General features: G+C 39.0%; 1 protein-coding gene across 2 annotated transcripts in view; it reads left to right on the forward strand.

Annotated features, from left to right (window-relative positions):
* Positions 1–23,370, forward strand: part of mettl15 (methyltransferase like 15) — a 61,206-nt gene that overhangs the window by 22,848 nt on the left and 14,988 nt on the right. For both annotated transcript variants that reach the window (XM_017403941.3, XM_017403949.3), the window contains exon 3: positions 16,980–17,116. In XM_017403941.3, coding sequence (XP_017259430.1) covers positions 16,980–17,116 — 137 coding nt within the window. The remainder of the gene's footprint in view (positions 1–16,979; positions 17,117–23,370) is intronic.

The raw sequence follows: 23,370 nt of genomic DNA on the forward strand, positions 1-23,370 counted from the left end.
CTTTAAAGAAAGACTGGCTCACTCATAATGCAAATGAGAAGGACACCACTAGTCACCAGAATTATTTTGACAAGCTTATGATGTTCCTTAGATCACAAGAATCCATATATGAACAACTAGATCAACTGAAAGATCTCGTTGAACCCATCAGAGAGAAATCTAAGTTCTTAAAATGTGCCAGAACCAAGACAACCAAGCACAGCAGTGACATATCAGGCTGCATTGTTTGTGGTGATCCAAAGCACAGGAAGAAACTCTATTTCTGCAGAAGGTTTAAAATTAATTTGAAGCCATCAGAGAAGAGAGATATAGTACAGCAGCTTGGTGCCTGCAAGAGATGCCTTGAAATCCATAATGGTGAGTACTGTAAGAAAACTGATTACCTGTGCAAGAACCCAGAGTGTAAGGACCAACACCACTTTCTTCTCTGCTTACTAGCTAGACCACAGTCTCAAAGAACACCTAGATCTGGTTCAGAGAAAGCAGAGAGCAAAAGACATACTGAAGCCCAAGAAGAGTTTCTTTCCAAACTCCCACCTGAGCTGGCTCAGCAATGTAAAGATGCTTTCTGCAATGTTGTGTCAAGGGCACACAACTCCACTGTTACCAAGACAGGCCTTCTAGAGGAGAATGGCTTAAATGAGTTTCCAGTTATTCTGATGATTCTTAACGTCATTGCCAATGATGGACAAAGAATTGGAACCCTCATTGACCTGGCATCAGACACAAACTACATTACACATAAAGCTGCAAGTAAGTTGAATCTTAGAAGTGAAGATGTAACGCTCGTGGTCCATGGTGTTGGAGGGATGCAGGTGTCTGTTGAAACGAAGCGCTATCTTCTTAAGATACGTGTCAATACTCCAAGAGGGACTCTCAAATCACATCAACTAATCTGCTATGGGCTTGACAAGATCGCAGAAGTTCATAGACATGTGCCTTCCACAAAGCTTCAGAGGATTTTTCCAGATGTCTCCTCAAAAGACCTTACAAGACCCAAAGAGATACAGCTCCTGATTAGCCACAAAGAAGGTCAACTTGTACCTCAAAAAGTTCGCTCTGTCGGGGACCTGGTGTTATGGGATGGACCACTTGGCAAGACGATTGGAGGCACACATCCAGACCCCTTTGAAGAAGTTACCTTAATGGCTCATACATCGGAGACGCACTTTGCAAGATCAATAAGGACTGCAGCAGTTAAGTACAGTGAACTCACCTGCAAATCTTCACTTTCCTGTCAGTATCCCAAGCATCCTTTCATCCAATCCAATGTAGCCACTACCAGCAAAGACTTTCTGAAGTGGTGGGAATGGGAAAGCATCGGAGCAGCCTGCGTGCCAAAATGTGGAGGTTGTCGCTGCGGGAATTGCCAACCTGGAGGGAAGGAAATGTCCTTGGCTGAGGAGAAAGAAATGGAGATGGTGAGAAATGGCTTGACATATGTGAATGGTGACCACCACACTCCTGAACCACACTGGCACGCCAAATATCCATGGACTGAAGATTTGGTTTCTCTCCCCAACAATAGGAAAGCAGTAGAAGCTACATTCCTCAGGACTGAAAAACAGTTGGCAAAGGACCCAGAGTGGAGTGGCCTATGCTTCACAAGTCCATGAAATGGTCGATCGCAAAGCTGCAGTGAAACTGTCCAAAGAAGTACTACAAAGCTGGACTGGGCCAGTGTGGTATATAAGCCATCTGATTGCATTAAATCCACATTCCATATCTACTCCAGTGAGGTTGGTGTGGAACAGCAGCCAGAAGTACAGAGGTCTGAGTTTGAATGACATGTTGATTAAAGGTCCTGATGTCTTAAATCCAATCAGAGCTGTTCTTCTGAGGTTCCGAGCTGGTGTCTTCGCTGCCCTTGGCGACATACAAAAAATGTACAACTCTGTGTGGTTAGAAGAGAAAGAGGTTCATCTGCACAGGTTTCTGTGGCGTGACAGTGAGGATACTGAAATAGAAGATTTTGCCATAACAAGGGTCAATATCGGAGATAAACCTGCTGGCTGTATAGCTCAAGTTGCCATGCGGGAGACTGCCAGCCTACCCCCATTCACACAATTCAATGAGGAGAAACGTGTGCTGGAAGAAGACGTCTACGTCGATGACATCTTGACATCTCATAACAACCTTGACTACCTGAAACTCCTCACATCCAACATCGAGCAGATCCTTAAAGCTGGAGGGTTTTTCATGAAGCCCTGGGTCTACTCTAGTCAAAGTGGGAGGCAGGAGTCAAGAGAAGGTAACATGGAGTTAAAGACCATGATCTTGCCTAACCAGCTCACTGAAAAAGATAACAAAGCCCTCGGTCTGGGTTACACTGTTGAAGATGACAAGCTGCATGTCATGGTTGCAGTGAACTTTTCCAAGAGGAAGAAGAAAATGCGCCTTGGTCAGGACCTGCTAAGGGAAGAAATAAAAGGACAAACCCCAAATCCTCTTACCAGAAGAGAACTGTTAAGTCAAGTCTCTGCTCTCTATGATCCACTTGGTCTTGTGACTCCGGCAAAGCAGAAAGGAGCTATTCTGGTTCGAAGAGCTTTTCAAGAAGCAAAGCTAATGTATTGCACAAAAGACACCTGGGATGCTGCTCTGTCCAAAGAACTCCGAGAGGATGCCATAAAGCTGCTAGAAGAATATGCTGACCTGAGCCAACTCAGATTTATCAGATCCCTGACACCATCAGACCCACATGCAGGTCCATTTGGCATCACATTTTCTGATGGCAGTGAGCATGCATATGGTGCTGCGATGTACCTGCGTTGGGAATGCTTTAATGGTGTCAGTGTGAGGTTGGTTGAGTCTAAGGCCAAGCTGACTCCTCTCAACCGCAATGGTGACCCCGTGAAAGCGGAGATATGCGGAGCAGTCTTTGCAGCACGGCTAAAGACCTATTTCCAGAAACATTGCCGAATCAAAGTTGAGAAGTGGTTCCATTTTGTTGACAGTCAAACTGTCTTGGGCGCAATACAGCGAGAGAGTTATGGATATCAGACCTTCTTCGCCAACCGGGTCAGAGAGATCCAGAGCAGCACTAATGTCCAAGACTGGTGGTGGATTCCAGGATCAGCAAATATTGCAGATATTATCACCAGAGGAGCAAGTCCTGCTTACTTAACCGAGAACTCAGAGTGGCAATTGGGTCCAAGTTTCCTTCAACTTCCTGTAAGGGAGTGGCCAAAGAAATCTGCAAATGATGTTGCTGTGCAAGCAAGAGAAAATGTTATAAAAATACAGAAGAAAACATTTGTTGCTGTACTCACCCGAAGTCAGCTGGAAAAGCAAAATCCAATCAGGGTCCAGAATAAACTGATCATCTCTAGAAGACCGCCTGCAGCTGCAGTAGTCCAGCAACTAGTGGACGTGAGGCACTTCAGCAGTTTGAGAAAACTGATAGGGGTAGTTGCATGGATTTGGAGAGCAGCAAAAAAGTTCCTGCATGTCAAGATCACAGATAAAGAAAAGTGGGAGGTGGTCCCTTCATCTGGTGTCATTACAGTTGGTGAAAGAGAAGATGTGTTCAGAGATCTATGTCTGGCAGCACAAGAAGGAGTACAATTTCCAACTACAACGACTGATAGGCTGGTTGTCTACAAAGATGGAACAAGTGGGCTCTTGATGTGTGGCGGCAGAGTTCAGACTTTTAAGGAGGACCACAGAGCCGTTCCTCTGTTGCCCTTCCAGTCCTGGATCTCCACCCTTCTAGCCCGAGCAACACACAGTGAAGGACATGATGGAGTGGCAGGAACTTTGCTGCGCATGCGGAAGAAAGCATGGGTCATCAGAGGACGAGTCATCGCCAGGAAAGTTGTCGACGAGTGTGTATTGTGCAAAAAGGTGAGAGCCAAAACCTGTCAGCAAATAATGGGGGATCTGCCTGAAGAAAGGTCTAGTCCAAGTGCACCATTTCAGTTCATATCTGTTGATTTGTTTGGCCCTTACCAAGTGAAAGATGATGTCAAGAAAAGAGTGAGCATGAAAGTTTGGGGTGTGTTGTTCTGCTGTATGTCGAGTAGAGCCATTCATGTTGAACTAGCAAACACACTATCTACAGAGAGCTTCATACTTGCCTATCAGAGGTTTACGTCCATCAGAGGTCATCCCCAGAAGGTGTGGTCTGACCCAGGTACAAACTTTATTGGGGCAAAACCCATTCTACAAGAAATGTATGCGTACCTGAGACAGCAAGACAAATTATCACTTGAAGAATATGCTGCAAAAAATGGGACTCACTGGACATGGAAAATTCTTCCAGCCGATTCACCACATCGCAACGGTGCAGCTGAAGCTGCTGTCAAGATCATTAAAAGAGCGTTCCAAAGTCTTGGCAGAGTGGAAGGCCTTACCTTCAGTGAGTTTCTTACGACGGCTAAGCTAGCTGCCAATCTAGCCAATGAAAGACCTATTGATGCTAGAGCACAGAGCCATGAAGATCGAATCCAGTACATCACTCCAAACACCCTGTTACTTGGTCGAGCTACACAAAGTGGAGATTTCAAGACATTTGACTATACCACTTATCCCTTTAAAAGGCTTCAAGAAATACAAAATCAAGTTGACTACTTTTGGAGGTCCTGGAGTCAACTAGCAGGTCCCAACTTGTTTGTCCGTGGCAAGTGGCATACTGCTGAAAGAAATGTTGCTATTGGCGATGTGGTCTGGCTCTGCGACCAAAACGCACTAAGGGGGCAATTCAAGATAGGTAGAGTTGTTGCTGTGAATCCTGATTGCAAGGGCATAGTACGGGATGTTTATGTGAAAGTTTCTCCAAGTGGGTATAGTCCGGGAAATGCACCCAAACCTTCTGCTAAATGTTCTGGATTGGTGAAGGAGGTTCAGGGCACCATACTCCATCGGGACGTCCGGCGCCTTGTAGTGCTCATCCCAGCAGAAGACCAAGCAGAGGGAACTAACTCACTATAAAGAAAAAAAAAAAGAAAAATAAATGCGATCTTCCCAGGTAAAACCTGGCAAGATCGAGTGGGAGGTGTTGCGCAGATCTGCTCATTAGTTCAGATGTGGGTGCATGAATAGACATTTGTGTGTGTGCACACACACACACACATCAGTGTGCCACTCTCCAGCACTTCTCAGCAGGTGAAAGAAATCTGGCCAAATCAGCTGCACCCTCAACTCAGGCAATATAAGGAATCCACCAACCACTTTACTGGTTTTGCAACAGAGCTGAGGGAGGCAATACACAGCCTCCAAAGCACCATTTCATGGGGAAGGACTCATAAGGACTGCCGGTAAGCTACTTACTGGGCTCAAAGTGAATGTAATTTGTTTGTAATTTCACATTTGAGAAATGGAATGCAGAATTCATTGAAGTAAGAGTTTCACTGCTAGTTTAATAGTTTGGTTTCACTAAATGTATATTAAGATGTTTAATGTAAAAAACTTAAGTCCTAAGGAAAAGAAAAAAAATGTAATTCTAAAATGCTTGGACATGGAATTTAATAATTTAATATTTGAATTTATGGTTAAAATTGTAAAAGAAATGTATGTTTAAGGCTCAGAATGGAATTATTCATTAAGATAAATTATTAACTTTGAACTAAATGTCTAAAATGTATGTTAAAATATTTTGTATGTATGTTGCAGGTTTTTCACCTGTTCACCTGATCATTGGTTTTCACTCATTGGTGAAAATAAAGAAAAAAAAAAAGGATTGAGTGAATTCCTGAAGTCTCCAAGTCCTCCTTTTCAAGTGTAGGAAGCCATGAAATTATAGAACACTTGACATTCACAGTGAATAATCATCCTACTCCTGATTTCTTCTCTAAACTACCCTGCTATTCAGTGGGAAGGGCTGATTTGATTTTGACAAACTGTCTCCCTCAGATACAGAGTAAGGATTAAAAGCTTAGCATTTCTTGAAGGAATGCATCTCACCTGCACCTTTCATGCCAGAGTTTGCAACTAAAAACTAACTTATGAGGCTGAAGTTCAAGACACTTTGGTTAAATCTTGTAAGCAACGTTATGCACAAACTCATGTGGTATTGTGAGATTTTGTGAAATGTGTTGTGGCTGACTACCATACCAATATCTGTAAAATTAATTGAGTTAGAGCCATTTTTGTGTTAGCTATATTGATTAGCTGTGGAAGCCATCTTGAACTGAGTTGACTCAAAATGTTAATGAGTTGTAGGCAGACATCCAATGATTACCTTTTGAGAACTTGACTAAAATTTGTCCTATAGTTCATGAGATACTTTGCTGCATGAGAGACAGATTTAAATGTAACACTTAATGTCAAAGTTTATGTGTTGGCAATGGTGCTCAGCTACTACCACATCACTACTATATGTAATATTGGCTGAGTTATAGCTATTTTCGTGTTTGATAAGGTCCCTTAGCTATGGTTGCCATCTTGAATTTGGTTGGCTCCAAAAGTTAATCAGTTGTAGATGCACATCTAATGATTACTTTCTGAAGGTTTCATTAAAATCTGTCCTCTAGTTCATGAGATATTTTGCTAAATTGTACAGACAACTGAACACACACGAAGACACGGGCAAAAACATTTTTACCATTTCGCCTTTGGTGGCGGGAGATAATAATAAAGGCTGTAGTCTTAGTCTTTAGTGTAACCAGGAGTCCCATTGTTAAGGAGAAAACACTCTGTAGTTATTATTTAAGTAGATTTGTAGATATTACATTCTTACAGCTTAAGTCTGACATGGTGTGGTATGTAAACATATATTTTAGTGTAAATTGGACCATCTAAAACAATTAGACGGAGAATCACTTTATGATAGTAACAGTTGCTACAAATTTGTTTTTATCCCTCTGCAGATTTGACTCCTGACACCAGTACTGGTTATCTGCGTATCAAGTTCTGCCTTATTATTTTTGCAAAAAGAAATCTTTCCATCAGAGAACACGCAGCTCAGTCTATCTCTAACCTGCAGGAAGAAAAAAAAACAAAACAGTTTGACTGGGGGGGGGTAGAGAGTGATGACTCATGCACGCAGCAGAGGTTCCTCCCTTTGCTTTCCTTCCATTGTCCAATCAGTTTTTTCACAGCTGTCACTCACTGCCTCCGAATCAGATCGCCATGGTGCTTTAATTTGCAAACATTCGGGGCCAGAAAGGTATATAAAAATATTTGTATCATTTTGTTACACAGATTGTTTCTCAATGAGATGACCATCCCAGGATGCAGATGATAATCCTCCTGGATGGTGATGCTAAATCGCTCATAAACAAATTTCCTAATGCTCCAAAATACATTTTAGAATTAATAATGTACGCCGAGCAATTACATTTGAAAAATACTTCATCAGTCAATATTTTTTCTATTGCTCACAGATTACTTCTTCACAGCAAAAGCTGTGTATAAAACAGAAAAAAATGAATTGTTGCTTGGTACTGCCCACGTACAGTAAATATTGAGTTATATGCTGATAGTTTTAGAGAGGATGTAAGTATCTTTCATCCCTGTTCCTCAGGGGATCTCCTCAGCAGCAGCAGTGGTGTAAGAGGTGTCTTAGGACTCCTTGAAGTGGGTGGACACTTGACATGGGCTTTATGAATTTTTTTCCATGTAGAGGAGGAAGGGGACCGGGGTTTTCCTTGTTACTGTCAGAGTTTTGTGGATGAAGTCGTTATGAGAAAGATAAGAAGCAGAATAGAAGCTGATCTTAGAAATAAATCTGAAAATGGTCGGAAAAATAAGAACCACATCAGTAAGAAAAAATAAAGAAAATGGGTTAGGACTGTAACAGCGTGGTAACCTCAAAATTAGATCCTGATATCTCAAGGAAATTAGCAGCGAGAATCTTCATCACAATATAGAACATCAAACTATTCTAGGTGGTGTAAAATTTAACGACTTAACAAAACTGATTTAATAATTACTAAATTTAAACTTGTAACTCTTTAGGTGTTTGTGCAATACACTTCAAGACACAAGATACAAAACAAGGAAATATCTGATAGCTTAAATAGTGATGCAGTGACATGAAATTAATTATCTTCGTGGACTTGTGGTTGATTCATTTTTGGATGAGAACATCATCAGACTTCAGCTTTAGCAAACTGATTCAAAACACAAAGGGGTTTAAATGCTCGGGATTTTTGTTGGCGTGTTTGAAAAGATTTGGCACTTCTGTAGTGGCAGGAAAATATTTTCCTCCTGCAGGTAAATATTGTTCACTGTCTGAGGATCAGCACCCTGGACAGCGGCCATTGCTTACTTTTATACAAAACATTTTAGACAAATTAGCCCCCCAAAAATAATTTCTTGAAACCTTTCCTCACTGTTGATCAGAAAAGGATTCTGTTGTCATCAAGAATCTTAAACACATTCTCCAAAAGCCTCGCTCAGATGTTTGGACATATACATAAACTTATACATAAACCACACATTAAAACTGCTGGGTTATTTTGATAACTCAACTGGTAGTTGTTGAGTCATAGATTGGTTTGGTTTGATCAAATGTTTTACCCTGAGCTGTCGGTGCAAGTTTGTTTGCACCAACCCAAGTTGGAGAGATCTAAGCCAGATTTGGGGTTGTTTTTTCTAACTCAACTTTTTAGTAGCTCTATATCAACAAACTAGTCATTTTAACCCAATTTATGCTTGGTCAAACTCAGAACCCGACCTTGCTGAGTTAAAACTACTCAGGTTTGGCTCAGACCAAATTTAACCCAGCGCTGGCTTATAAAGTGGGTTGTTTTTAACTCAGTAGTTTTTTGTGTTAATTTAAAATCAGCTCTTTTACTAAAGGTGGTTAAAGGTGTTTCTCAGTGATATAACCAAAGGTTAAATGTCGTAACTCCAAAACAGATTTTGTATTTTGACATTTTCAGTTCTATAAAATATTCAAAATTCAAAGTTTTTATTATTAAATTGTTGACCAATATAAAAAAATCACTGACCTATTGCAGTAAAAAATGAGGTAAATTATTTATTTAGATAAAGTAATGTGTTTTAACTTACACAGTTGTGTCATAGAGAGATAGATTTGTGAAGTAGTATTTATTTTTTGCATTTAATTGTGCGTGAGCTTTTTAATTTTGTATTGTTATAATAAACCATAATAAAACAATGATCGTATGTGCCTGCAAAACTCAGCTTTATCTGCAGTTTGCTTCCACTTGTCTAAACAACTTCAGCTTAAGCTGATTTCAAAACTCAGAAATTAAAAGGTCTTGCTGACCTGGAGGCTTCCACCGTCCCCTCTGAAGGTGATTCTTCTTCTCGATGTGCAGCTTTGTGGCGTTCTCCTCCTCCTCTTCTGGCCTCCAGCTTCAATCTCTTTTCTCGCTTTTAATCTTGTGGTAAGACTGTTAGATGTGTTTTAAGGTTGGGTTAAAATTCAGTAAAGGTAATGTCTTCATCCTCTATGGGTGTAAATCGTAATAGATCAGGCCACTGTTTTACTGTTCTCTGCTTGTTTTTGGCAGATTATATTACTTTGATACACATCATAGATTTTGTTTGTATTTAATAAAACTTTTGGAAAGTAATCATTACATGTATATCTAAAACTGATTCATTTTGGGAGCCAGTCCAAAGCTAATTTATATTAGCCAACATAAAAATGGCCATAACTCAGTCAGTTTAACAGATATCAAGCTACAATTTTGAGGTTGGTAGAAGCTGAGAGTCATTCACAAAACACACTCTGAGCAGGTCATCTTGCAATATTGCATAAAAATGCGAATAACGTTATTTTCCAGGTTTGACCAAAACAGCTCCAACTCATCATGTAATTTCTCAACATAAATGATCTCAGTCTAAATCACTGGCATGAAAGGTGGTGGGTGATTTTCAGTCCTTTAAGGAGTGCTAGGCCTTTAATCCATTCCTGGTTAATGCCGGTATTTTACTCAGCTTTTCTGAATGTCTGAATCATTTCCCAATTTTCTCAGCTGCAGTACTTAATAAATTAAACGTAAACTTTAACTAATAACATTTAGCAGATTAAAATTTATCCTTTGAGGACTAAGAATATTGGTGCCAGATTTCATGGCAATAATTCCTTCATTATTGTCTGTGACATTTAACTGTGGTCCAACATACCTAAACCACAGGTGGACAGAGTGCCTGGCTGACAGACTGGAACAGGTTTTACCGTCTTTATACATGAAATCTACACAAAACTCACTGACACATACTGAATGTTTTGACACTTCATTACAAATTTGTAGATGTTTGGTTGTTTTGTTTGTTTCTATTCACTAATAATTCATGACCATTCCAAAGACAAAGTTCTAGACTTAAATGTTTTGTAGATGCACTTTCCTATTGGTTGGTCAAGTTAAAATATTAAGAGGATTATTCAGATTGTCAGTAGTCAGTATTTTACCTGCAGTAGAAATTGCTCAGATCGTTATCTGTTTCTAGAATCGGGTACAAGTTCTCTCAGAAGAGTTGAGCTAACAGCTAGTCCAAGTGTGTCCAGTTTCAAGTTCCTTTGTTTTAAAACAACTCAAATCCTAACAGTTTCATAGCAGTTCATCCAAATGCTATTTATTAAACCTTTACGCCTCCATCAGTTTTGCATTAGACAGTTATTTATATGAAAGTCAAAGTTTTTTTTGTTTTTTTGGCATTAAAGACAATGCCATCTGTAATGGTCCATCCATGTTCTTTACCTGCTTGTTCCTGTTCAGGGCCATGAACAGCTTGCCAGCACCCCACAGGGCCAATTAGAGACAACTTAGAGTTACCAGTTAACCGAACATGCACGTTTTTGGCCTGTGGGGGGAAAACATAGTGCCCGGCACGTTGCAAATGTTTCTAAAAAGCTTCCAGATGAGCGACACTCATCTGGTAGCTTAAACCTAATCTTTGTTTAGGAATGGGAAAAGTTTGTAGGAACAGGTGGAGGAGCACAAACATTACTCGGGGCTGCATAAGACCAGAGAAAACCCCACATCTGGCATTTCATTAAAAGGAATTTATATCTGATGATTTAGTGGTTTTGACACCATAACCTTTGGGAAACTATGGTATACTTTGAAACTACAAACTGGCTCAAAAATACTGATAACAACTCCACAGAACTCCACTTAAAAACACAAACTATCCCTTTAAATGCATGCCAGATGAATAACAACATCATGTCCTAATCTTGTTTATGTTCCAGCATAGTTTTGTAAGGACAAAGTCAGATTTTCCTGTACTTTTAAGACAGGCTGTTTTTCTATCATGTTAGTGCCTGAGAGAAGATTTGTTTTTTTCACCATTTTGGAAATGACCCACAAACTTCAGATGAATGTGTTTTTGTCAGTAATTGAACTAATGCTGCTTTTACACGTGCAGACTAGTCTCGTCTTGACCAGCTGAAATACCTTTTGGAGAGCGGTCTTTTAAACTCTTGCCAAAAGAGTGCAAACAGCACTGAAAAGACAAGGAATGAAAGTATTTGTTGCAACTCTGCAGCATTCCTTTGACAAAAGAGAGATTAGTTCATCACACAGAGAGGCATTTGAAAGGAGCCCTCTGGCAAAGACTTTCATCAACATTTTGTGCCCCCGTATCACTCCCTGACCCACTCTCTCTTAACATGTGTAGTACTTAATGTATGTGAAGTAATTAATTTAGGTAGATGAGGCAGAAGGCTGCATGCGTCTCAGACATGACTGATCACCATCAACATAATCTCCTGACAGGATAATTGTGGGAAGCTTTCATGCCATTTGAGTTTGTCTGCTCTCACTGGCCATCTGTTTTGTGCACGTCCGCCTCCTACCTGCTACACCAGCTTACGAAGCTATGACACTCGTTTAAATGAAATAGAGAATAGAGAAGATTCGCTCTCCCAGTTTTAAACAGAAATCAAAATCTGAGCGCTAACTGTAAATAAACTGGTGTTGTGAGGAGGTTTGAGCAGGAAAACCAAATTCACCCAGGAGATAATCGAAGTTTTCAGGGTGAGATCTGTGTCGACCGCACGGCTCTCTGCAGTCACCAAAACCTTTTATTCCTTAACCTTAACTTTTTATTTTCTCACGTCACGCTTTTGTGCTGCAAACCAGCTAAATTTGTTCACACTTGCGTCTTGCTATGAACTTTGTGTGACAGAGAAAGAAATGCAAACCGGTTACCTCCAGTCTTACCATGGCAACGGACGCGACAAGAAAAGCGATCCTGTACCTGTGTATCTGTCTCCCTAATGGTCTGCGTGTTGGTGTAACAAGATCTGTAAAAACTCCCCATAATGACATTTTAGATCCCCCACTGTAACTGACCTGGGCTGGGGTGTCACAAGCAGGATTTAGGTGAGTACTCAGGCTTCTCTCAGGTTCCTTCTCCTAATGAATTCAACCACAAGAATGCTTGAGACGAGGGTCTTTTTTCCACATGGTCAGGACATAATTGGACGAGCTGTTTTCTTTGTGAAATTCTGTTAATATGAAGAGCTTATTTTTTTGTATTTATTTTTTTTACCAAGGTACATCTGTTTGTACAAACTGTAGAAATCCACCAAACCAAATGAGAATCTGTAATGTGTTTATCTTCTTCCTTTTTTGAAGAAAAGCTGTGTAATGACAGCTGAAGTGTCCTGCATTAAAGCACTTTGCAGCCTCACTGTAGGACTGCGCCACTCGGACCACTCCTAACTCTTCTGTTCCCTCTGCTGGGAAAGGCAGATATTACACACCTCACACAGAGTGCAAACCCACAAACAAGAGCAATTCCTTTTATTTGGATATTTTCCTCCGCATTTAAACAGCCAAATCCGCCACACTGTGCTCCGATGTTTGTTCGAGCCTGCCATGCTGCCTTCTCTGAAAAGGCACGGTCTAGGTGAGGTGCCTCGCCGACACCGCTCCGTATGAAATATCAACGTCAGTGACTCATTCCCAAGTTTGGTGTCAGTCATCTTCGCAAATGCCAAACCTATTATCACCAAATCTTTTCAAGAAGTTGTTCTGTCCATCTGGTGGCAGGAGTAGCAGGAGGATTTTCACAGCAACATCCGGATCTTTTGAAGAAGCTTGTTTTGCCTCAGAGTGAATAAACAAGACTTACGAAACCTTATGAACAACCTCGTAAACATCCACCTTTCTTTTCTGTTTTTTTTAATGTTTTTTATTTGGTGCATTTTTAATTTCAGTGGAGCTTTTTAGCTTCGAGTATAAAAGATGAAACTTAGATCGAACCTTTTCAAAGATGTATATTTTTAAATCTATGCTCACTGTTGAAATGATCCAAATGAGAATCAGCTTTCTGTCGTTTGCGTCAGCGTAATGAATAAGCTTTATCTTTGGTTTTTCAGGCTAAAAGATTGTTGTGACAAGCACCACTCACTCCAGTAGAGAGCCGGTTTGTCTTCTGGTTTCCTTGTGTCGACTGTTTTGATAAAAGCCAGCCTACTTTGCTGTATGTGTTTCTGTTTTCCCTTTTTTATTGAATAGCACAACAGGCAAGTTCATTATGCGTGTGACTCATCCCACTAGCCCACACCCCCTCCCCATCTGCTGCTGTGCGCTGGAAAGGAGAGGGAACCGCCATTGATCACTTCTTCCCTCACACATGCACGCACACACCCCACCTTCAACGTCACTATCGATCGGCATGTTTAATGTTTTTGTGGGGAATAGGTGGCATTTCCTTTTTGTATCATTTTGCATCTGTTTCCCACCATTTGCTGATATTAGAATAAATGCCAGGCCAGGCAGGGACAGAAAAAAAAGTTACATATTCATTACATTTTTTTTAGATGGATCAGTTTATTTAACATGTTAAGATTCTTTTTAAATGAATAATATATGCACAGATGTTTTCCTGTGTATCATTCATGAACTCAGCTGAGACGAGCCGACATACAGGAAAATGCTGCGTAATGTTTGGCAGGTCATTTTATCAGTTCCCCGCTTCACAGCTGATTAATACATGCTGTTTAACAATCATTTATTGGCACATTAACAACGACACCGTTATAAGAAAATACAGATATTTGCTCATTTTTAATCACAGCGTTTTCTTTAATTCATCTTAACATAAATTGTATTTTTTGTCAATAACAGATATATTATTCAAAGTAAGACTAAAGATTAAAATATTAAATGTTTTTATTACCTTTTAATATGGTATAATTGTTACACATTTCCTTGAAGAAATGCTGTAGCCGTTTTGATCAAACCTTGTAAATGATGTTACACGCAATCTCACGTAATATTGGGACGATATCACGAGAGAACGCATCGAGGATGACTCTCAGCTACTACCACACCAAAAATTAGCTGTGGTGGCCATCTTGAATTGGGTTGACCCCCAAAATGTACAGTCAGTGATTACTTCCGTACAGTTTCACTAATTTCTGTTCAGTGGCTCATGAGATATTTTGCTAACAGACAGACAGGATCAATAGTAGATGCCAAAATTTTAAGCAAAAATATTTGGCGCTCAGGGTAAGCGTTTAGAAAGACTCTCAGCGACTACCAGACCAAGTTTTAGCTCAGTATCTGTAATATCTTAGCCATTTTTGTGCTCTGGTGGCCATCTTTAATTGGGTTGACTGTAAAAGTTAATAAATCCAGTGATTATGTTCATGTGATATTTTCTTAATGCTATGAACAGACAAACACAGACATACAATTAAACATAAGCAAAAACATCATTACCTCTTCGCTTTTAAAGGCAGACAAAAACAAAACCTGCCAGACTTTTGTTTCTTAATACATTTTCTTATGTTTTGAGTAATGCACATTTATAATGCTGCTCAGTAAATAAATCCATTAATAAAAGGAAAACATTATCTTTCACAACTGCTTCTTTCCTACCCCACAGCTCGTGCTGGCATTACATTTATTTTTAGCATTTTTCACACTCTAAAGTAGTTTTAAATTCTTTTTTTCTTTTGCGAAGCTTGAAAGCTTTAGACAAGAAGTGAAAGACTTTGTTTCACAGCAGAAACCTCAGCGTTACCAGGAAGTTTACAGCTCATTTCCTTTTTCCTGCAGCAGATTGTATTGTCAGTTACCCGTTGCACCTGCACTAACAAGCGCCCCAACAATTAAACAGTAAATTTGAATTTAAAAAAGGGTGAGCCATGATTAGTTAGGATCTGTCTGACTACGTGTCCAGTGTGTCCATATATAAAATGTTTATTCGCCCAGGAAATCTTATTGATTAAAGTGATGAGAAGGTTGGTAGAGATGGGGAAAGATTCCCATGGAAACAACTTGTGTTTTCTTCATCAAGGCAGCTGTTAGATGAAGAGTCAGCTGTGAGATGATTAAAGTAAACTGCACCAAGGCGGCAACGATTTTGTTAGTCTTGGTTTGGTTACAGTGAAGATCTTTGACCCAGTCCCAATGGCTTTACTGTTTGGCTTTAAAAGTTTAAGATGCCCCTTTTTATTTTAAGGATAGAAAATAGTGGTAATTCAGATATTCAGATGCACCAACATCACTGACCACTGAGACACTGAGTGGAAAAACTTGCAGTGATGGATGGTTGTGGCATTGAGAGTAACATATAGGAAATGAAACTGGCATTCCTTGAAGAAACGCACATCACCAGATGCCTCTAATGAGTTTTAATATAAAATTAACTTGTGCCGAGAAGGGACCGAGTTGTATCTGTTTAGGTCAAACCTTGTAAATGATGTTATGCACCTCATGAGATACTTTGAGATCTCACAAGATATGTTTGTGCTGACTACCAGCTGTTGAAGTTGAGTAGATTTTAGTCAATTTTATTATTATTGTTATTAATATTGATGTGGTTTGGCCTGCGTGTTTAGCCCCTGATGTTTTCCGACTAACCTTGAATCCTAAAACAGAATAAATAAAAAAAAAAATGCAGGCATTTTTAAGAATAATTTAAGCTCCTAAAATAATATGTCAATTTAAAATGTTTAACTAAAAACACAAACAGGCTGGGCTGTGCTTTCTCTGTATTTCAGACAAGCAGCATTTGCTTCATTCCTCTGCAGGCAGGTCAGTCACAGTGAAAACAACAAAAAAAGAATTAAAAACACATTATGGTTATGGTATATATTAATGTTGTTAAAATAAGGCACAGCTTGACCCTGTGTGGGGTCACAGAGTGGAGCGGAAGTGCATGCAGGGCTGCAGACGTCTGCAATAGTTGCAGGGATGTGTGCATGGAAGGAAATGGTAATTGCTTGGGTGCAAACTGGTAATTGTTTAAATACGTGGGTACGAAGTGACAACCATTGGATGCAAAGTGGGGTTCTGATTTATCGGATGGATGAATTGAGCAGCAACTAAACCAAAGCTCCTTGTCATGAGTGATATTAAAACCAATGTCTCATGATTTTATGATTCTTATAGCTTGTTTTTTTAATACCTGTCCATAGAAAACACTGACAACAACCTACAATCTTAATTTTTGATAATAAGGTATCTTTAGTGAGTAAGTGTTTTAAAAACGGAGAGCTTGTATCTTGTGTTTTGCTGCTTTAGTTGCTGTAGACGAAAACAAATGATGTGAAATTAGCTCACAGAATAACTGTGGAAAATGAAGCTCTGTCTTCACTGACATTTGCCAGAACTTGCAGGTGATTATAACCAATTTAAAGAACGATTAAACATACACTGGCCCGGACATATTTATCTGCTGGAATTGTCTTTTTTCTGTTACCACAATAAATTTTTATCAGACAAAGCTCTTAAAAAGTAATAAATATAGCTGTCTAAACATTTAAAATTAACTTGTAGGCAATCTTAGATCCTAATGTTTCGCTCTTACACTGAATGCAAAATATTCAACATAACTGTAAGTTTTCATTTTTTTTGGTTGCAAAGGGAACCCTTTTTAATAATTCAAGAAATCAATGGCTTTTATGTTTTGCTTTAATATTGAAATTATGTGGCTTCAGATGAGACAGAAAAAGTCTCTCACGATGTTATGACACTTCAGCACAGAAAAAGAAACACTTAAATGATGAACTAACATCGTGATGATGATGATGAATCGTGTTTAAAGCGCCCTGTTGTGAGAAAGAATGTGTTGTTTTCTTTCTTTCTCGCACGTAGGTGGTCCTGGACATGACATTTGGAGGTGGTGGTCATACCAAAGCAATACTGAACACGGTTCCTGAAGTCACGGTCCTGGCCTTGGACCGAGATCCCACAGCATTTTCTCTGGCCCAGCAGTTGGCCAAGGAACACTCGTAAGTGATTTATCAGAAAAAGATCAACTCGAACACAATTCAGAGCCTAAAGCTACACCCCGTCTAGACAAATGTTTATACTGTAGCACGACTAATATTTCACAGTGAGTTTTTATTGTCACAGTCGACAGCTTGACAGTTTTAAGAAGTGTTAGGTTTTGTGGTCATTCTTTTCTTAAAACATACTGTGGGTTTGATAAACAGCAGTAATGCGGCTTTCCCTCTATTTCTCACTTCTTCCCTGAGCCCGATCCAATACAGCTTGCCAAGATACAGCCCCTGAGTTTCACCGTCCAATCAAATCCATCCTTCCTTCTTAACTTAAAGCTTTTCTCCCCCCACGCAAAGCTGGTGGGCCCAGCATGTCATTTGTCAGAGTAAGGGCCCACGCCTGCTGTGTGAGGGAGATGCTGCCTCCCACGGAGGATCTATAAGTTATGGGGAGGGGTGGAGAGAAAGAGAGGGAGGTAAAAAAAACAACCAGAAACTGAAAACATAAGAGTGAGCGAACAGGGAGACACGAGGACACGGTGCCAGGGTGAGCGGGAGTGTGTGTGTGCATGAGCAAGGCGCGGGTGGATGAAAATGAGATGTTCCTAAGACCGTGGCGTGGGAAGGAATCCTTTTACGTAGATTCTGGGGAAACCTCTCTCAAGGGAATCTGCCGGAGAAATGTGCCTGTGAGTGGGGAATGACAATTAAGGGAGAGAGAGAAAATAAGAACACTGTATTCTGTCAGCAGCAATATACCCCCGCTGTAAACTCTTCCACGCCTACTCGTGATGCAAGCTGAGAGAGGCTAGAGAAATCTAGCAATTAACCAATATTATTGGGAGCCTGAGTAAAAGACCCTGCCTGCCTACGCTGTGCATCCACACATCAGGGTTGGAGGATTTTCTCTCTCCTCCGTACTCTTATGTCTGGAGGAAAGTGTACCCTTAATGCAAACTGTTGAAAGTTGGCATCAATCTGAACCAAGTTTTACTAAACCACAAGGATAATTTTGTGTCCAAGCGTTTAAAAAAAGCATTAGGTTGTGAAACCTCAGCCATGTCTTTAATAGGATCTGCCTCCTGCATGTTGAGCCGTGCTGCTCTTTGCATCACTCTTCCTGTTGCTATGACTTCCCCGCGCTGGAAGCTCTGCAATTGTTGCGCCCACAATAAACATTATAAATCTGAAAAGGCACAAATCATTATTGAACAAACATCGAATCGGCAGTTATAAATAGGGTCCCACAGATTGATGGGATATTTTTAATTATTTGCCGCATCTATTCTGCGTTTTGTTGATTTGAATCCAGGTTCTGTGTTAGCTGTAGTGATGACGGTTTTAAAAAAGTTTGATACAAAAAGACAATTTGCTTACAAGTGTGTTTCGGCTCATTGAGTTGCTTGGCTTATTAGGTGTTTTGAATGAGACTTATTGTGAAAAATGTCAAGTCTCATTTAAAAGTCTTCAGGTTTGAAAATAAAACAACTTATTCTGGTTCAGATCCGCTTGAAATAAATCCCACCTCCTCATTTTTATCATCTTTAACTTCAAGTTATTCAATTTTCACTTAACATATGTAAGGAACGAGTTAATAAGCCTCTTTCAGTACCACATTTAGGATTTTATAGCCTGACTAGAAACTCTTTCCCATTGTTGTTGAATTTTTAAATGCTTCTTTCTGCTAAAAAATGAGAATTTTGATTTTCTATTTGATATGCAGTCCATCAAAATTAAAACAAACTGTTATTTTTGTTTAAAATTAACATGAAAACAACTTTAGCCACAAAAAACCTAAATGAAAACACAAAAATGAACTGACAGTAAAGTCCAGGGTTCATGGTGCTGATATGTAAAGGAAAAATTATAATATTAACACAATTAATAAACGCCAGAATTTGAATCTAAGATCATCTTATGTAAGAAATTATGTTTTGGTTACATCTATATTTATCTGATACAGTATCATAAGATCCTTTAGCCCTTAAAGTAAGTATTCTGAATGACTCTCAGCTACTCTCACACCAGTTTGAAGCTCAGTATTCGTAACACTGACTGAGTTACAACCACTTTTGTATTTGAAAAGGTTGGTTTGTTGTTGCGGTCATCTTGAATAAAAATTACAATGACTAAGCTTGAAGTGAAGATCTTTTCCAGTCAGTTAGCACTCAAAGTACGTGTTGGAGACCAGGCTCAATTACTCCCACACCAGGTTTTAGCTCAGTAGCTCTGAAACTGACGGAGTTGCAGCCATTTTTGCGTTCGCTCAGGTGGATTAGCTTTGTCAGCCTTCTTGAATCATGTCGACTCCAAAAAATTAGTCAGTTGCAGATTTACATCCAATGATTACCTTCTGAGTGTTTAATTAAAATCTGTTAGTGCTTAATGAGACATTTTGCTCACATGACAAATGAACACACACACCCTCTCACAGTCACAGGCAAAAACATTGTCGCCCACCGCTGAAATGTGAGCGATGATAAACAGGTTTGCATCGATGTTAGTCAGCGTTTGTACCTGATGCGCAGTGTTTTAATAACCTGAGCCGCATCAGCAGATGACTCATAACAAGAATGTGCCTAAAAGATGGATCATCATCTGTGGTCGAACTGCAGGCAAGGAAAAATATTAGTATTTAGGAATAAAACTGTTTTTAAAGACTCTGCTGAGGGTGCAGTTATAACCTGCCAGGTTGTTTTCAACAACGCCCCTGAAGTCAGCTGCAAACAGTGTCTAAATACACGCTAAAGAAGAGGGGTTTGTTGTAATTCTGTGCTTAAAATTCATTTGGATCAAAGGAAATTGTGACAAATTCTAGAAAAATAAAAGACTTCATCACATCTTTACCTCTGCCAAGGAAGGTATGTTTTCGATTAAAGAAAAACTAATGAACAGATTTGGATGAAATTTTCAGGAAATGTTAGGGTTTCCACAAACAAAAACAAAAAAACAGTTGATTACATTTTGATGGTGATCCAGATTGCACTATTTTTTATTGATACTATGAGAGGTTTGCTCTGAGTGCTTCTAGGTTTTTATTTAAGTAATCGTTTCATTCTTTTGGTTGCTTTATTCCTTCACTTTTTCTTCCTTTCTGAAATATTCACTGAACAGTATTAGGGGTTTTAAAATGCTTAAATTGTAGCCTGATAAGATTTTTGCATCTAATTCAAATGCGATAAAGTATTTTTGAGCAAAATATAGTCTAATTTATGTATTTTGTTATTCTTCTCCATCCAGACTTTGTGTTGAATTTATGATTGTTTGTTAATTCATTTAAGGAAATTTCAGGTTTCATAAATGTAGAAAGGACTACACTATAAAGAATTTATAACTAGATCCTTATTTACCCCTGATATTTAAGATAAATGTAGATCACTGTCATGATTTGTTAGGGCACTTGTTTTCAAGTGTAGCTCTTCTTTCTATTTACTCGTTGCTGTGGTGAATTGCTTTATCATAGCAGTGTTTTTTTTCATTACTGACGCACACACTTAACTGAGAGCAAACTTCCTCAGATTTGATTGGAATGAATCAGATCAGCTGTGCTGAAAAACTCTCAGATCTGATCAATTAAAAGTTTGATAAAAGGCTTTCCGAAACCTGCAGATTTCTTCTAAGGCTGCTGCTGGTTTGGGTTTTTTCCGTGTCCATATTGAGTTCATACAGCATGTCTGATTGATGACAATGATGGTGGTGTTAACAGTAATACTAATATAATAATTATGGATGGGCATTTTAAGCCATAACACTCTTCAGATTTGTTGGAAATTAGTTTATCGTTCTTGGAATATTCAACACTCTGAACTCGTCCTGTCCCACTGGTCCTGTCCTGTCCTGTCCGGTCCTGTCAAACACAAGACCAAGCTGCAATAAGTCAGGCGTCTGACAACATGTGCTTATTTCATCTTTTATTCATGCAGGGGTAATTAATATACCTCAACAAGTGCCAGCACAGCAACAAAATGTTTACAAGCAGAGAAAGCAGCCTTAATGAGCGCTATTATCAGCTGCCGCTTTTAGGATTTAAAACCGTTGCAAGTTTTCACATTTTTCACATTTTTGCTTATAAAATGGTCGTGTTCACAGCTGAGGTGAATTAAAGTTTAGTCACCACAAGTCCTGCAGCTGAAAAAGCCCTCGAATGAAACATAAAGATCCCTGCCGGACAGGGTTCTTTATATTCCTCCGTTTTCAATGATCCAATCGAAGGAGGTGCAAGTATTCTGACAGGAAAGCTGAGCTTTTATAAAATGGTAACTATTCTGGACTAGCTTTTTCCTCTAATCTGAGGTTAATTTAATTGTTATCTACAACAAGTAAGATATTAATTGCTCCCAACCTATCTGTATAACTCCAGATGATCTGAACTATCACCTTAAAAAAAGTAATTTGCAAATTTAAAATTTGATCAGATGTCCCTTTTTCTGAAGAGTGCTCGATCTGCAAACTCAAAAACTGGTTGCCTGGTTATGCAAGGCCTGACGAGAAATTATTTTTAAATGAATTCAGACTTTTACTGGAAGCCGGTGAGCGGAGGCAAGAACTGGGTTGACGCAGGATGGACGTTTTGTTTATTTATTTTTATTTTTTTTGCATCGTGGACCAAATGAGGACTAAGATCTTAGTAAGGCAGCTGAAGGGGTGTTACAGTAATTTAGATGACAGAAGAGTTTCAGGGGTTTGGCAACACACAGCGCTTTGATTTAGCAATATAACTGAAAGAAATGGGACAGAATATTCTTTGTTGATCATAGATAAAAACAGATTTCTTGTGGTGATCTTGATGGTGATTTATTTATTTTATTTCACTGTATGTACAGTGCTAAAATAAAACTCTTGTTGAGTATAATTTACTCTGGGTAGTAAAATACTTGTGAAGTATGTTTTATATTTTTAAAGAAAGAAACAAAGTCAATGTAAACAGCATTTTTTTTTGCATTCTCAGTACAAAGTGGCAGTTCTTTGAGCCAGGTGTTAATCTCTTCTAGAAATAGGAAATCTAGAAGAGATTGGTAGAGAATTACCTGTCGTTTATTGACAAAAAGCAGTTTTCCTCTAGCTTTAATGATAGTAACCACAGGAAGGTCTTTTTTAGCCGTCTTTAGGCCAATTGAGGCTGATTCATGAAAAAATAGCATTTTTTGAAAGACTAGCTCTCTGTGTTTTTATCCTTCTCCTTTTTTCCCCTCCTTCACTCACTGTAGATATTTTCATCACTGCTCCCCTGCTGAAAGCAATCAATCAGCATCTTGTCTTCAGCTTCAGTGACGCAGGTAAAAGAACCAAGGAGGTCAACACAAGGGAATATTTCAGGCTTGATTTGTGAAGAGGCAGCATCATGTTGAATAAGCATGTGAAGGATCCGGATGTCCTCTCTCAGTTATCAAGAAAAAAGTCAATGCAAGCAAGTAATTAGTGAATCATATTTTTGTTTAGCTTAAATACTAATTAAAACAGTCTTTATAGATGCATAGATTATTAGAATAATTGCGTTTTCTGCAGAAAGGAAGTGTGAATGCTGAATGACTTTGCTGAAGAAACTGAGTTGTTAAAGCTAAAATCAGAACACTAACTAAAAGATAAAAGTACCAAAACGCTAGCTAAAAGTAGCCAAAGTCTTTTGCCAAAATATGAATGGTTCCATATTGCTGTTATTAGATAATTTATGGAATGGTAGATTAATCTGAAATACAGTCCAAAAAGACAAACCTAATATTCACATCTTTAAAGGAACAGTTCAGTTCTTCTGAAGCGGGTTTCTGTGGAAAGTATGTTTTGTTACCTGTTGGAAATAGCACTTTGAATGACCTGATGTTAAAAAAGTAGAGTTTATTTTTGACCAAATGGACTAAAGTCCAAATGGAGCCTAAGACCAAAAGTGATTCCTTAAAACCTATATTTTACAATACATGGTTTACATAAACAATTATCTGTTTTTTTTTGCAAGCAGATATTGATAATAGCAGCTAGCTGTTGCATGTTCTGCTGAAATATTACCATATTTCTGCTGGAACAATTGTGTAATGTGAAACTGACAGTGACATAAATTAGCGACCCACTGAGACATGATTAATTTTTTTTTTAAATTTAAAGTGGTTTCAGCAGTCCGCTTTGGTCCTGGCTTCACTTGGCCTGTTGTTAGTCCTGTCAGAATGAAACTGTTTCTTCAAATTTAGTTTACTCATAGAGCTATCTGCAACAGGTAAGATATTAACCTCTTCAACAGATCCGAACTTTCCCATCAACGTTTTCTTATCTTC

The sequence above is a fragment of the Kryptolebias marmoratus genome, linkage group LG15 (genome assembly GCF_001649575.2).
Source record: "Kryptolebias marmoratus isolate JLee-2015 linkage group LG15, ASM164957v2, whole genome shotgun sequence".
In the NCBI taxonomy this organism is placed as follows: Eukaryota; Metazoa; Chordata; class Actinopteri; order Cyprinodontiformes; family Rivulidae; genus Kryptolebias; species Kryptolebias marmoratus.